Raw genomic sequence first — 16,043 nt, forward strand, 5'->3', positions numbered from 1 at the left:
ATTGGCAGTGGCACTGTGGAGCTGGAACTGGTAGGGCTGGTGTGGCTCTCATAAGGGTACCACCCTGGAGCACAGGCAGCACAATGCTATCCATGTTTAGTGATGTTGGTGACCTGTACATTCAGAATTTCACTACTTACATAGTGCTATTCAAAATACACCTATCTGGAGGTGGATTTCTTCCTTTTTCAGGTTCTCTCTTCAAAATCAAACACCAACATTCTTCATTTGTTATATTAACTTCTGACAAATATTTATTTGTGTTAATGGGGAAGAAATAGTTAAACTGGGAGGAAAGATGAACTTGGATAAATTCATAAAACTACTTAATGGGTGGGTCTAGTCTAGGTCTGACTATGACAGAGTTTCAGCCAGAAATGTAGCGGGGTCCCAGATGTGATGTCTTCCTTAATACTGCCAGTGATTCATGCTTTTTTACTGTTCTCTCTATTGGGAAGCAGCTGTGGCTCACAGCTGCAGTTCTTGCTGTGAGGGTAACACAGAGAGTCTGGCTGATACTGTGCACTTCAAGTCTATAGATCATGATAAAATTACACAGTGGAACTTGCCAGAAATAGTAGGCTGCAATTAAAAGGATATATAGCACACTTCACAAAAACTTAACAGCATAAATTATTGTTCACAGAGACACATTGCTACTTTACTGACTACTGATACCATTCCCACCTTTTTGGCTCGTGGATATTTTGCAGATGCACACATCTGTAGTATGCAGTTATCACAGTCCTGACTTTTCTCAGGTTTTCTCTGTACATGGAAAACTGCACACATGCATATCATGCAGCATACACTTAGATGGATGTCACCACCAAATAATATATCCCTCTGAAGAACAACACTGCAAACAGTCTTTTATCCCAGCTCTTCTACCCATCTTTACACACAAAATAAAAGTTGACATTTTGAGCTGCTCTGATTTCTGAAGCTTTTTTTATTTAGAAGCCTTCATATGACATAGAAGTATCAGGTCTCCATTTGACAGAGTATCAGGTTGACTCATATCAAGTTAAACTCCCCTTCAGGCTAAGAACAAAATACCCTGCCACATTGCCACACAGAGTTAGAGTGGCAAATTCCCCAGATTATAAAACATCTGTTGAAAACCACTTCCCTAGCACAAGGATTATGCTTCTATTCCTCTTATTCTTTGCTTCCTCCTCCTCTGCATATACTTCACATTTCTCTGCAGTTTGATCTCTGATATTGCAGGTTGTCATCCCCTTTTAAGCTATCCTAGCATCCCAAATGTATACAGTACTAGAATATACATTTGTGGATTTAACTCATTTTTCCAAAAAAGTCTTCCTTATTATAAGAGCAAGTAAAAGGAGGGGTAATTTTTTATAGTGAGAAGCATTTAGGGCAATACTACACACTCTGACACGTTAAGGTTTTGAGAGGAGGAAAGGCATCGGGCTTGTCAACTATGTCAGTGCTCTCTATTTAAGACTAACAATTACAATGCAATCTCTCATCTGCACAGGCTTTTTGTGAACTGACATGCACCTCATTTGTTTAAATGATCAACTAAAGCGCATTTTGAGTCAATCAGTTCTAACGACCAGGAAAATAGGAGCCCATACCTAAATTCATTTGCTGCAAGCAGATGGTGGATTGCTTTTCTGTCCCTTTATGCTGCAGTCCTGTTCCCTTAGATCTTCTCTACTAAGAGGGGGACATACCAGGAGGTCAGTTTTCTGACAAGGTCATCTGCCTTCAGAGTATGAAGAGAATTGCACAGAAAGTGGGTTGGGCTATATTTAGAGTTTGGTCCAACTCTGTGCCAACGTCCCCCCTGCTGTCTCTCTCTTGCAGCACCGTCTCAGGTTTATTCTTGCAGATTCTCAGCCCACAGAACACACGAGAATAGGAAAGTCGCTCTGAGCCTGCTGGATTGAGGTTTTTTGCAATTTGCTAAAAACAAGTGGATCAGCAGTTCAGATGAGAACTCCTTAAATCACTCACTCTTCCAGTCCTTATCTTTCTTTATTTAAGTGGATTTTCCCTTTTCAGTTGAATAAGGGGAGGAAACTGCCTGGGATAGAGCAAAAAGACTCTCCTGAGCTAAGGTAAGGTTGATTCATTTTTGTATTGTCATTGTAATTACAGCCAAATTAATGATTTGGATCAGATATGCTTCTTCTGCTACACCAGTTTTGCATGTCAGTATTAAGGGTATTTTTGGATAATGCAATTCTCCATGTAAAAATATCGATTCTCATTATCACTGTCTATAAGAAATGGGAAAATAAAAGGGTATCAGCATGTTTGATAGAATATATATTATCTGATTTTTACATGCTTAAATTACTGTAAAAAGCACACAGCCATGCCAATACACTGTATCATTCCGAATATGAGAGAACCCCAAATGTGTGGCTATATGCACATGATTACATATACAGGCATGCATTTAGATGTGCTGAGTGATGTTTCAGCCACATTTTTTGCACAATATGAGCAAGCACGGCAGCAAGTTTGTGATATAGGACTTGCTGCAAATAGCACAGATATGAGCAAAAAAAAATTAATAAATGAACATGTGCTCAAATCCATTTATAGTTCCAAAGTTGCTCAGCTCCAGAGTACAGACAGTATTGCAGATCATATTGTATTTGGTTTCCTTTGCACTGTATGCTATACACTGGTTTAGCATTGCTTCTCTTTTTAAAAAACATGTGGCTCAACAATTTTCCTCATTTTAAACTGTTGTGATTCTTAAGGGAAAAACCTCTGGACAGAATACATCATTGCATACCTGTCTGTTAGGAGATCCTAACACACTTCAGGTCACATGGCCATCGTGATACTGTAGTGTGGATCCAACATGAGGAGAATGCTGTCCTGTAAAGACACTCTGGAGCCACGGATTTAGCACTGGCGCACACACACACTTTCTAGTGCAACATGACCTCAGCAAGACCACAGGAGTGGTAACATGAAGTGGTAACATGGGTGGGAAGGTCCACTTGATCCAAAGGTCCAAACACTGATGGGACAGCACCAACTCATACTGCACAACATAATCACTGTGTAAAAGCCTTAGCAGAAGCAACTAAACAAAGGCAGATGGATTCTGGATTAAAATTCAGCAAAGAGCAAGACAAGTCACTGTGAGTTCACCTAAGGTGACTGGGTGAATCCCTGTACTTATTTCAGATTGTCTTTTCTTAATACAGCTGCTGGTCAAACAATGCCATGCATTAGGCTATAAAACATTCTAAGTTGGCAAAAGTCTTATCTGCTGAAAAAACTTCTAATTTTGCTCTCTCTTAACTATGTATAAGATCTTCTCATCCTTTGCTTCTGATTTTGCTTAGTAATTTATGCTTGGAGTCTTGAGTGTGAAGTTTATTTGACAGAAGTAATAAACACAATCCATTTCACACAAAATACTTCCTAGCAGTGCTAAGACTGTTTAACAAATGAAAATTATGGTAGCATGCCATGGAACCAACTTGGGCTGTGTTGCGTGTGATAACTCTGATTCATCCAGAAGGTTTATATTGCGAGAACTCGAAGAAGAGGCTGTTAAAGGAGGGTTACTGAAGTACTGCAAATGCATTTATCAAATTTATCAGCAAGTAAAAGGCGTCACAGTATAAAAGCATCTAGTGCAATCTAAGATCTGAACAATCTTTTATAAACAGTAGTTTTACACTGATATAAAAGGGGAAAAATACATCTTTATAAATTTTAAATGTTCAGGTTTTGCCTAATGAATCAACTTAGTTTTTGTGACACTTTGTGGTACTATTCTCCATTTGCACGTGGGAAAATATTACTTACTCCCCTGTCAATATTGAAGACATCAGGGATGTAGAGTTGGCTTAAAAAAAAGTAATAGTGCTGTGACTGAGTTTACTAATGCAGTGCTTCCAAACACTCCCCTGGCAGATGGACAGGAGCACTGCTGTGTCACAGTGGCAGACAGGACTGCCTTGTTTTGAAGGAAGGGTCATCACACCCTTCCCACAGGAGCTGAGCCTAAAACGTGTCTGTCACCCAAACTGGTAGGAGGTTTGTTGACACGTGGATGACAGGATGACAATTTTGGAAAATGGCAGTATGATGATAAATATGGGCATGGCATTACCAGAAGAAGCTAGAAAGAAACACATCTGAGTGAACGGGCCTCATATTCTAAGGTAGACAAACCTCAAACTACTTCTAACCTCTTTCTGGAGCCAATCCTATTTGGTGGGTTCTTCCTCTTCCTAGTCTCCCCTCATAAAACTCCATTAAAAATTCCAGCCCCATGAGCTAGCTTTGTCTTGCTAAAGTGTGGTCTCCAATGGGCACAATATGTCCATTCTAGTGGAGATCACTATACAAGTGAAAAAAAATTTTAAATAGTAAATTAAAAGGAGGCATTTTTTTTCCTCTCATGCAAGAAAGAAAGACTGAAGCCCTTAATTTCTATTAGAGGGGCTGATGGGGCTGAAACCCACCTTCCTCCCTTGTGTTGGGAGGGCATGGCCATATGTATTGAATGACATGTCCAAGGCTGTGGAGGAGGAGGAGGAAGGGAAAGCTTGGCTGATGATGTATGCTGCCAGCTGGCCAGGCAAAGCTCCAAGAGGACATTCACTCACTCCTTGCTTTGGCACTGTCCCTCTCAGCTGACAGGTGTAAGCAGGACCAGAGCCAGATGGGTAAATCCAAGCAGTGCCAGGGGGACAAGTCCCACCAGCAGTCAGATCCCCTGCTCCACTCCCTGTACAGAGGAGTGGAGCCTTGGGGGTTTTCTTCTGGTGCAACCAAACAACAAACAACCCTGTGATTTTTCTCCCTCCCTGCCAAGCTGAGCAAACAGAAACAAGCTGGGATTTCAGGGAGAGTCAAAGCATACCTCAACAAAGACCTTTAACAAGAGGTCCTGCCAGGTGCCACAGCACCAGTGCTTCACGGCTCTGCAGTCAACCTGCAGGACCCAAGACTCATCTCCACCTACCACCATCAATGCATAGCTGGTGCTGCAGCTGGCATCGAGGCAGGGACACCCAAAAGGGGCTTGGAAGAGTGAGAGAAAGGTAAAGGTAGCTCTTGGAGTCAGTCTGTGAGTACTTGGGTACAGCTGTGTGTGTATACCTGCATAAGGGAGGAACACAGAACTTGGTATGAAGACAGGTGGCTACAACTGCTGAAGGAGATCTGCCTTAAATCCTGCACTGAAATTTTCTTTCAAAACCTTTAGTGACTATTGCCACAACTTCTGAATATACTTTCCAGGAAGGGATAGATGATAATATGCCAATATATGCTCTATAGGAAAGAGAGATACTTAGAGACACAAAGTTTTAATTAAGCAAACAATTAAATAATTATAGTCATTCAGCTAAACAGTACTTTCCCCTGAGACTTACCTGTAATAAGGACAGGGAAAGAAATCAAAGTTCATACTCACAACCAGGCACATAACCCCAACCTTTGTCTGACCTGTTTTCACAAATCCATCTTTCAAAAATAGGAAGAAAAAAACCCCAACAACACAACTTTTCTATAGGGTGCCCTGCTGCTAGAGTGATATGTCTTTGCAGAAAACCATCTGCATATCTCCATTTTCTGTCAGTCCGATACAAGTGTTAAGACTGACAGAAAGATCTCCAGCACTGGTTTTCATGTTTTGCATTAGAGAATATCACTTTTAACTGTGGCAAATTGAGTGTTGTCTACTCAAAGCACAATAAATCTTCATGCTTACAACTAAGCACAGTAAGGCACAGGACAAGAACTGCACAGGAACTGTGAGGTACTCTTCAGGCCTGCAGCACCACACTGCTTGGCAGCTACAAATGCCAACTCTAAACTCAGGAAAACTGCAGGCAGACCACAATCTGCTACACCCAGTGCCCTACTTCTCGCCCAGACAACTTTGTGGTCCTACTCAGTACAATTTTATGGCTCTCAGTCCTTACTTTGGTGATTATTCAGGATGGGTATACAACCCATTCACATGACAAGATGAAGGCTGTCAACTTTAAAACAATTTCCAATGACAATCCTACCTACACAGGATGGAATTAAGCTATGCAGGAAGAAACAGTTAAAATTTGGATTATATAAAACTGACACAAATGTCTTATCTTCCATTACATAAGCCTAAGTTCTTTCAATTGCAGCAAATTCACAGTGACCACTACTGATGCTAAAATGCCACATAAAGTAATCCAACAACACCTGAGTTCTTCTGTGTCAAACACCAGAGGGTGAAAGTGCATCTAGACAGCTGCAAAACAGCAAATTACAATTTTGCATAAAATGAAACATAGTCCTGTTAGAAGAAATCCTTGGAGGTGAACTTTATGTCAAATAATTGAGATACTCTCCCTAAAGAAGCAATGTAAAAATCATGTACAAAGTACAGTAAAAAATAGGCATTTTACACATCTTGTCTGTCTTTAAGAACACTCAATTCAAATAGCAAATGAGCGGCAGCCACTCTTCCTGTCACTGCGTTTTCCTCTCCTAACACAACATGTAGAGATGCCATCCAGTACAACTTGATGTATGTCTGCTCTCACAACACCTGCCTGAAAGAGGGGGATGGCAAGGAAGTCCCACATGGGAAGAAAGTGAGACTGTACAGGATGGGCTTGTCAGTATATGAGAAAAATGAAGGGTTGAGATGATGTGTCAGGGCTCGTGTGCTTGAGCACCGGCTGTTGTTGTGCAGTTCTTCTCACCCAGCCAAGCCAAGGGGTTGCACATTCCTTGCTGCACATTCACCCACTCACCAGCACCAACCCACAGAAGGAGACACAACCAGGCTGTGATGGAGTTTCTCAACACAGACAAGTAGACACCAAGAGGTTGAAATTATATGACCTTTTTTGCAACTTGAGGCTCTTGAAGGGGGAAAAACAGAGCCTTTGTTCCCCCTCACACTAACTTTCATCTGACTTCCAGCTGTCTGAGGTGCAGACCATGAAGTCTAATTATAGGTTTATTGAGTCTTCCCAGAGATTGGCTTTTTACATTTTCACAAATCTCTTTGGGAGCCTGGATATTCCTCCATTTTAGATTTCCCTGTCATAAATGTACAAGGTGGGTTTCTCATCAAGTTTGCTCCTTGACAGTGAAACAAAAGGAAGAAATGCCAGGCTTCAAACAGTGCAGGGGATGGAGTGATCACTGCAGAAGGCACAGCTAGACTCTTCCCTACTGTCCTCTCCTGTGACATGTCACTTAAATAGAGCTGCTAACACTGAAGATATTTTTATGATTAAAAGTACAAAGTTATGGCATGTACTAAGCAGTCAATCTTCTATTTTACAATTGCATAGATGAACTGTGTTTGCTTTGTGTAAATGCCCAGAGCATGTGGTCAGAGGAGGGAGTTCTAGAGGATTTATTTGGATGGAAATCAGGTGCATGTATGTGCTATGTTATACTAAAGAGATTGGGAGTATGCATTGATGTATTGAGAGGGACTACTTAGCCTTTAGCAAACCACTAGCACTTCTTACACCTCAAGTTTGTCGTACTGAAAAAAAAAAAAAAAAAGAAAAAAGAAAAGAATGTAGAAATATCCCTTAATGGGGTTTGTTGGAGCCTAAATAACATATGTAAAGTTCTGTGGGATTCTGGAAGTGCTGAAGTGCTATAGGAGAATATAATAGTTGTTTCTTATATTCTGGCAGAAAGGACATGAAATCCCTTTCTTTGACACTTGAAAAAGCATGAGTGTTTTTAAAAGTATTTTTGAGAATCCAAACCCATTGCATTCAGATCATTAATACCAATTCAGATCATTAATACCAATCATTAAGCCCCAAACTTGGGGCTTACTCTGTCAGAGCCACAACTCAGTCAGATGCATTTTGATTCTGAGTTACAATATCCAGGTTCCAGTATTCACAGCCACAATCAAAAGCTTCTTTGTCATGTCTTTGCTATTCAGCAGCTTTGGGGACAGTGCCCATGACATGACACAAGAGAAAGATAAGGGTTAGCCTTATCCAGAGGGTTTCACTACCGCATCCAGCTCAAGGACAAACTGCTGACAGACTCTCCAAAGCTGGGGCCAGAATATACATGGGGTGGAAGAGACAGAAGCAGTGCTTTATCTAGGTCCTGAAGTCTGAAGCCTCATAAGGCAGATGTCCTCTGGTATCCTGCACGAATTCACATGATGTGAGCTCTTCCTTCAAGGCCCTGTTGGGAAATGCAGTCTCCACCTTGTTGATTTACTACAGGACTGCTGATAAAGAAACCCCTGTGTAGCAGAACACTACCCATAGCATAACAGGGATGAGATAGACAGCACATCTGCAGAGGGAGATCAGCGCCTTAGCCAAAGTTACAGAAAACAGCAACTGTAAAATATTCCATGACTAACAGTATGGGAAACAGCATAGCCCTCACATCAGAGATACTTTGTCTCTCACTGTTTGTCTTTGGGAGCAGAAAGAATGACTATATACTATTAATGATATCGAACAGAACCCAAGCATAGCAATAAAAAACCCCAAACAATACATGAAGTACTGTCATGATCATTTTATCCTTTTGTTTTTGTTTTAAATTGAACTAACCACTTAGCTCAGCAATGGTCAGGACTGGAAGGCAACACCAGGACGGTAATGAAGGTATAACCCTGGGGAACAATTTTGATTATAGCGAAGGTTTCAGCTGACTACATTTTAATTAATCCGAGTAGTACAGCATTCTGAATCCCCTGATATCCCAGATCAATTTGGAGACTAACATGACTCCTTTTACAACATACTTTAACATTGCTGCTCTAATAAATTCTTCAGCAGTTCTTTTAAGTCTCAGAGGTAATCTAATTTCTCTTCTATTTTTATTACATAGGCTTTCAAAAGACATTTCAACTATATATCATTAAAATCATGTGGCTGTGGAATGCCAAAAATAGCATCAGAAACCAAATAACTCTTCAATACTTGTATTAATTAAAAAGTACAAAGACATTCCTAATTACAAAAGAAGGGATTTTATTTGTATTGACAAAGCATTTTAAATTTAAAATATGTCCCTATTATAATAAAAAGGAGCCACAGTAGCATTTAGTTAAAAAGCTCAGCAGTGAACTAGCATAATAATATGAGATAACATGACAAGAGAAAAACAGGATGTTCAGGGTTCAACACATGATGCAGTGTCATCTACATTTTCTGTATAAACCAGGCGTAAGGAAGTCATGCTTAAAGTCTGAAAAAACATGCATAGAAATACATGGCAAACAAAGAACCAGATCCCAAAATGAGCAAGTTTTGAGCTAATACATCATAAGACCCATAAAATGATGTCATTTACATATTTAAATTCAGAAAACACATAAATTTTCCTGTGCATTCTCCTCTGCATCATTAATTCACCACTGTTTTGCTACTGAATGGAAATGAAGATGTTAACCTGCCCAGTACTCTCCCTGCTTCTATTGAGACACTGCAGACCCCAGTGTCAGTTAAGTGTGACCTGCAGAGGTGGCTGCACACTGTCCCCATCCAGCAGCAGCAATGGATATAAAATCTTCCTCCAAGAGGGACGTAAAAACCAGAAATAGATCCAGACAATGTGAAAGGACCAGGAAAATCCCTGAAGACAGTATTCAAGCAGAAAGGGCTAAACCCAAGAGAAGGGCAGCCAGCACATATCACTGAAGCCAGTGGCAGTGGTGGCAGGAAAGCAAATGAGGGCAAGAGATGTGGAGCTCTAATTCTGAGGCAGAACACTTCTTGTTGTCATGTACAAAATGCTTTGTTTTCTCCCTCTCCCCTTCTCAACAGGGTGAGCTGCTGCATATCTTGCTCAGGGTCTGGGTAGTCATGGTTCCTGGGTCCCTGCTAGAGGCACTGTCGCACAGGGGTGGAAACACCCTGGCAGCTCCTACCCCTGTGAAGGGGTACGAAGTCCCTCCCTGCTACATCACCAGGCCAAATGCAGCCTAACTCTGCCAGCTGTTCATTGTTGTTACCTAAACCTTTTGAAAAGACAGGCATTGAAGAGGCTGGGGGAAAAAAAAGAAGTAAATTCACATGTCCCTTAACCCCAGTGTATCCATAAAGCTGACAAAACCCAACCCAATTAAAACAAAGCATGAATTAGATTAGTTTTCCAGGGTGAAACTGTTCTGTGCAGGATGAAAAAGCACATCCCACTTCTGTGAAGGAGCAATGAAGTAGATGTGATTTAAGAGAATGATAACGGATTTCCTTTGGCAACAGGCAAGGTACAGACCTATGGTCACATCTCTAGCAAGGCACCTAGTTCATTATTTTCTGTTTGCTTCTGCTAACCTAACAGTACCACAGATATTCTATTTTGCAGTTGTCATTACCCCAACAGTTACAGTAATAATTTGTTACAGTAATTAATCACAGAATTGGGTAGAGGTAATGGCATTCTCTAGAGCATATAAAGTTATTCCAGGTTGGAAACCAGCCATTCATGCTCAGCAGTAATTGTGAAACCAATGCTTGAAGAGCTTGGACTGCAAACCTCAAAAAGGAAAAGGCATCAAATTATTACTGTAGAACAGGGCACAAAACCTGACTATTTTATTTGGAGTGGCAGTCTCTGCACAGATTTGCAAGCCTCAGTCATTTTAATTTTTTTTAAATTTTGTTTTGTTCACACTGGGCAACCAACTGAGTATTTAGTTCAGGCTTCAGAAGAGCTTGAGTGATGTATTTAACACCCACTGGGCCACCACTTAAACTGTGTTCAAGCCAGCAGGAAAGGAACAGCTGCTATTGCTCTCCCTGCCTCAGGTTAAGCACCAGGACTGGGAACCTTGTACCAGGAAAGTGTGAAAGTACCAGCACTTACATGCTGCAGCCTCAAGTGATCGAAAATTCCCCTCCTGATTTTCTATTTTTCACTCATGCCATATCTTTTAATTGCATCCAAGGATGTGGAAAGGTAAATGACATGGTGCACTTCACCTTGGGCTGACCCTAAAAACTTCAAACTTGCTTCAAAACTGCAAGTTTGGGCAGATCACAGCCAGAACCTCAGAAGGGAGCCCAAAAGAGCTTAAGCCTACCAAGTTCTATCACTCCATGGCTGTGAACAGTACTCTGGCTGACAAAAAGAGACAGATCAAAAGCCTCCAACCTGTGTACAGCACAGAAAGTATTCAGAAGATCAAACAATTCTCAACTTCCAAATTGAAAATGGGAGGCAGAAGTGACTGTAGAAGATTTTAATTAAAAAACCTGCTGCTGTTCTGGTTTGTTGGTCAAGATTCTGTTAGCATGTATTTCGTTAAGCACACTTGTAGTCTGCTATATGAGGGTGAAAAAAAGTTCCTTCTCCTGTATTCTTGTGTTTAGTTGGGGGGTCATTTTTTCTAAGAGAGTTTTGAAGTGTACAGAGCCATGAATTGGACATGATCACACATCCATAGATCTGGGCTGTATTCAACACAGTCTGCTACAAGGTGTGAGCAACTTGTCTGCAGAAGGAACAGGAGTCAATCCCAATCTGTCTCAGATGGTTCCTCTCGCTCCTCCCAGAAGGCCCAAAGCAGGCAGCTGCTCCTCCTCATTAGGAGTGCTTGCCACGGCATCCCAAAAGATTAGGCTCCATTCCCCATGAATCCATACATTATTAATCTTATCTGAAGCAGACAGTGCTGACGCCCAGCTTCCTCAGTGTCTGGAGGAATACCAGCTGTCTCCAGTTCAGCACAAGGAAACTGAATCTCTGCATGTATCAAGAAGAAATATTTCTTAAGGATTCAGAGTCCTCCTCCTCTCCGTTTCCCTATGCACTGCCAAAGTAACTGGGATTCATATGCCACTCCATGGCTCTGCATGTCCAGGAGCAACACATTCCTTTCTTTATCCTCTGCTTACAAAATGACTGAGCCACTTTCTCTCACAGAAGGACCTGGCCTCAACAGCCCATCCATTGGAGGTTTTTTTGGATGGATTATGCAAGGACTGTTTTTATCAGACCAACAGAAGGAGATGCCCAGATTTTGCAGCCAGCGGAAGATAGGTCAGCACACCTCTCAGAGCACAGGAATGGACACTAAAGAAAACTACTGTACTCAACAACTCCTTAAAATGCAACTCTAAGAAGTCCTTCATGTTCTTTGTTCTAAGGTTCAACAATTTCTATGCTTCTTTTCATCAGCTGTGGAGCATTACAGACAAGAGATACCACACACTCGCTAATGTTGTAAATAAAATTGTTCATTGCTACTGAGAGACAAATAAATTGAGAAACAACATCTAACCTTGAACTTAAGAACAAGTTTATAAGGGGTAGCAGATAAGATTCATATTCATCAGCCCTTCTTAGAAGTGACCTTAAAGAACCTGATAGCAAATTACACAAAAAAGGGGAGAAATGGATTTTTACTGACTTACAGAGCTTTTGAAGTCTCTAACCATCTAAGAGATGTTCTCATGGTTGTGTGGACATGGCACAGACTGGTGCATTACAAAAACATGGTTTGATTAACTCCTTAAAATGATAGATTGACTCCTTAAAATCCAAAGAGCACTAACTACTGTAGCTACTTTTGCATCAGACACTTGTTTCTTTGACCAGTTTTGCATTTCAGGCTGCAGTCCAGCAGTAAGTTGGTTTATGAACAGTCACATTAAGAGACACATATCTTGCATATCTTATCCTCTCAAGGAACTCAAGGGTCTCTACTGTGTCAGCATTACATGTGAAGAAGCACTGTTTTAAAATAAAAACATTTCACTCTGAGGTAAAAAGTTATTTCCAAACAGTTTTTGATCCTCTAAATCAGGAACTGAGATTTTGCTAGCAAGTGGGAGAGTTTTCTAGAAATCAAAACAATCAGTGATGAAAGCAACCTGAAATGGCTCACAAGCAGACATTTTTAATGTAGAAAGTGACACACCATGTTCAGGTCTAATAAAAGCACATCAGATGTTGTTATGAAAAATACACTAATTTGCCCCACTGTTTTCCACAGGCTTATTGCAGTAATAAATCCATGTTTGTGTCATTAATCTATAGAACTAAGGACCAGTAAGAGTGCAGTAAGTGGTGATTAAAGCAATAGAAATGGCCCATTATGCAGATGTTATTGCCATTGTGTATGTGGTAAAGGAGTATTAACTTCAAAAATTGTGCTCATTTTATGCAGTTGGGCTCTCCAATGAAAGCTGGATCTGGATCATGTTAGTGTAATAACATGTTCTCAAGTGCTATTTTACTTTTTAAATTGGTAATTATAATTAAACACTCTGGGTGAATAGTCTTACCCTCACCCACATACACCATCAAAACAAGATGTCAAATTTACTTTTCCAACAGCTTGATTTTGGCAAAGCAAGTAATCTGTACTCTCAGGTACTATTTAGAAAGTAAGATCAGCAGATTGAGCCATTTACCTCCTCAAATATTGCACTTTTTACGTTGCCATACTCGCCACCAAACTTCAGCCATGGAAAATAAAAATCTGTCATAAATCTGTGTTTGACAGGGCTCTTTATGCCTCTTGGAGCAGGCTGATAAGTTTCGTATGCCCTGGTATGAAGTGCTTGAAACAAAAAAAAAGATTTCCAAGTAGAAAATTTAAACAAGTTATACATCCATACTCAAATTCCACAAGGCAAACCTACTCACATAAATTTACCTGGAAAACATGCATGAAGGGGCTTTGACTGTTTATTATTGCAACAAAAGAAGACTGGATAAGCACTTATATCTCAACAAATTAGCTTTAGCCTACGGGCTTCCCCACACTCATATCTGGGTTTGACGCTTACAGTCACCTATGTATTAAGATACTTTCACTAAGCCTTCACCACAAGGCAATGACAATTAGTTCCCATTAACTTATTTCCAAAGGTCTTAAGAATCTGATGTCTCACATACTAATGTAGAGTTAGAGCCAAGCTCTGCCTATTTATACTGGACAAAGCAATTTAAATATACACTAGTAAGAGTGTTAGATTTTAATCATGTAAGACACAGTTTTTGTCCAAGCAAAAAGCACAAGGGGAATACACTGAAAACCAAAAGAAAAAAAAAAACCCGAAATATGGCTGTTGAAAGAAAATTATGGTTGCATCTCACGTTAGAAATGTTGATATATGAGTTCAGAGTTGCTGCCAAAGTTATGGTCATTCTGAATACATACTGGTTGTTCAGCTTCTACCCATCAGATTTAAAGAATAAAACAACACATAGGTTTGCACAGATCTGATACTTCACGTAAAACTAAACAAGTTGTTTGCTTTTTTTGTTGACTTGTTTTGTTAAAACTATCAACTACCATTCTGCATGTGTTTAGAAAAAGTCAGATTTTTCAGGAGTCTTTTAATCAGCTGTAGCAATTTATAAACCCATTTCAAAAATAAATATTTAGAGGTCATGTAAGCAATGAACTCAGAGAATGGCTGAGATCCAAGCATTGTGTAGACTGAATGACATGATCCTCCAGACATTTTTCTGCCCATGTGGTGCCATCAAAGAATTCTGGGTTTGTGTTTTTGTTTTTTTTTTTTTTTTTTTTTTTTTAAAACATCATGACAAAAATTAGGAAGGAAATAGAGAGATGTATGAGAACTGTGAAGTGAGACAGGAATAATGCAAGAGGGGTCATATCCCATCACTCAAACATGGGCCAGCAGAAGGGAAAGAATGAGATAAGAAAAACCAGAGCAGCAATGGCAGCCAGGTCCTTCCTTGGAAAGAGCTTAACAAAATTAAAATCAAACACAACTATCACATTTATCTTCAGACATCAGCTACTCTCTGTACTCTCCTCACCAGTTTGGACATGACTTTGACCAGGAAACCATCTTCAATTGCCCAATTGGACTGTGAGGTGCTTGAGGAAAGTGCTGAGGACTTGGCTGTCATGCCAACATTAAATGTGGTTGGCAAAATACTCTGCTCTACTAATTACCTTTCTTCAATCAAAAAGCTTCCTGGGGATGACCAAGGAAATGGGGAAGGAGAAACAACACCTCACTGTTGATAAATTATTTGCCATTTCAGACTATTGGAAAACTCTAGGAAAGTGCTGCCTCTCCTTCAGTTTAAATACGACCACAAGAGACTGAGGCACCTTGATTTTGACAGCCACACAAAAGATTCTTCTCTGGAATGGCCACCAACCATGCCAGGTCTCTGTAGCAATTTGCAGCAATATCCTTCATTGGATTATGCTGCTAAATTAGCTGCAGATGCTTCTGTAGTCAATCTTTCCTCAGCTGCATGCTTCAGAAAAAAAGAACTGGAAAAGTCTGCTTCATCAGCTCGGTATCAGCCACAAAAAAACTGCATGAAACCATGAAGTCAAGCTCAAACACCCCTGGAGAATTCTGGATCATCACTGTCACATCTCGATTTTAAAATTTCATCCACTCAGCTGAAAGGATGTTTAAAACCAACATTTCTGGGGACAAAGAAAATCCCATTTCATTCTTCTTTCATTACTGTAGTGTGGCTGAAACCTTCTATTCTCAGAAAAGCCAAAAATAAATAAATGCTGGTATATGCAGGGAAGTTTTAGCCTCAGAAGTGGAATTTCTCACAAGAACTGTTGAGCAGCTGAAGACATAGGAAAAGAACACTCACTATTCCTTCTCTCAGCTAAAGCAATTGCTAACATGATTATATCACCTCCCTTTAAGGCTCATTTGCACAAAGGGATGTGAGTCTATCAGTAAATGACAGACTAAATTATCACACGCCATAAACCTGTCCTTCTATAACTGCTCTCTACCAGAGGATCCCATAGTCAAGGTGAAGGCCTTCCTGTAAACCTGAGCTTCATTTCAGACCCGGAGATGCTGATGTTTCAGACCCTGAGAAGCATGACATGAGCCATTGTGCTGACAGCCAGGCTGTTTCTGAGAAACACCATTGCACTTCCATGCCTGACTCTTCTTCTACTTTCTTAGGTTTACCTCCATATCTGTAAAGCTTGTTTGGTGCTCCAACTCATCCTATACCATGAGCTAAAAGCCTAAATGTTAAACCTTTAGTTCCTTATTTTGGGTTTAAGTCTGAGATTGAGAATCTAATAAAACCCAGGATACTCAAACTATGTC

The 16,043-nt window shown here is 40.3% G+C and overlaps 2 protein-coding genes across 11 annotated transcripts in view; one reads left to right on the forward strand and one right to left on the reverse strand.

Moving 5' to 3' along the window:
• CMSS1 (cms1 ribosomal small subunit homolog) overlaps positions 1-16,043 on the reverse strand; it is a 223,453-nt gene that overhangs the window by 31,014 nt on the left and 176,396 nt on the right. Inside the window, exon 1 of one of the 8 annotated variants that reach the window (XM_038133486.1) lies at positions 1,605-1,745. The exons of the other annotated variants lie outside the window; for them this stretch is intronic. Coding sequence (XP_037989414.1) covers positions 1,605-1,614 — 10 coding nt within the window. The 5' untranslated portion in view covers positions 1,615-1,745. Of the gene's footprint in view, positions 1-1,604; positions 1,746-16,043 lie in introns of those variants that run through there. 8 annotated transcript variants of the gene reach the window in all.
• FILIP1L (filamin A interacting protein 1 like) overlaps positions 1,869-16,043 on the forward strand; it is a 190,918-nt gene continuing 176,743 nt past the window's right edge. For all 3 annotated transcript variants that reach the window (XR_005256483.1, XM_038133379.1, XM_038133406.1), the window contains exon 1: positions 1,869-2,090. The gene's annotated coding sequence lies outside the window, so the exon portion shown is untranslated. The remainder of the gene's footprint in view (positions 2,091-16,043) is intronic.

Source organism: Motacilla alba, chromosome 1 (assembly GCF_015832195.1).
Source record: "Motacilla alba alba isolate MOTALB_02 chromosome 1, Motacilla_alba_V1.0_pri, whole genome shotgun sequence".
Lineage (NCBI taxonomy): Eukaryota > Metazoa > Chordata > Aves > Passeriformes > Motacillidae > Motacilla > Motacilla alba.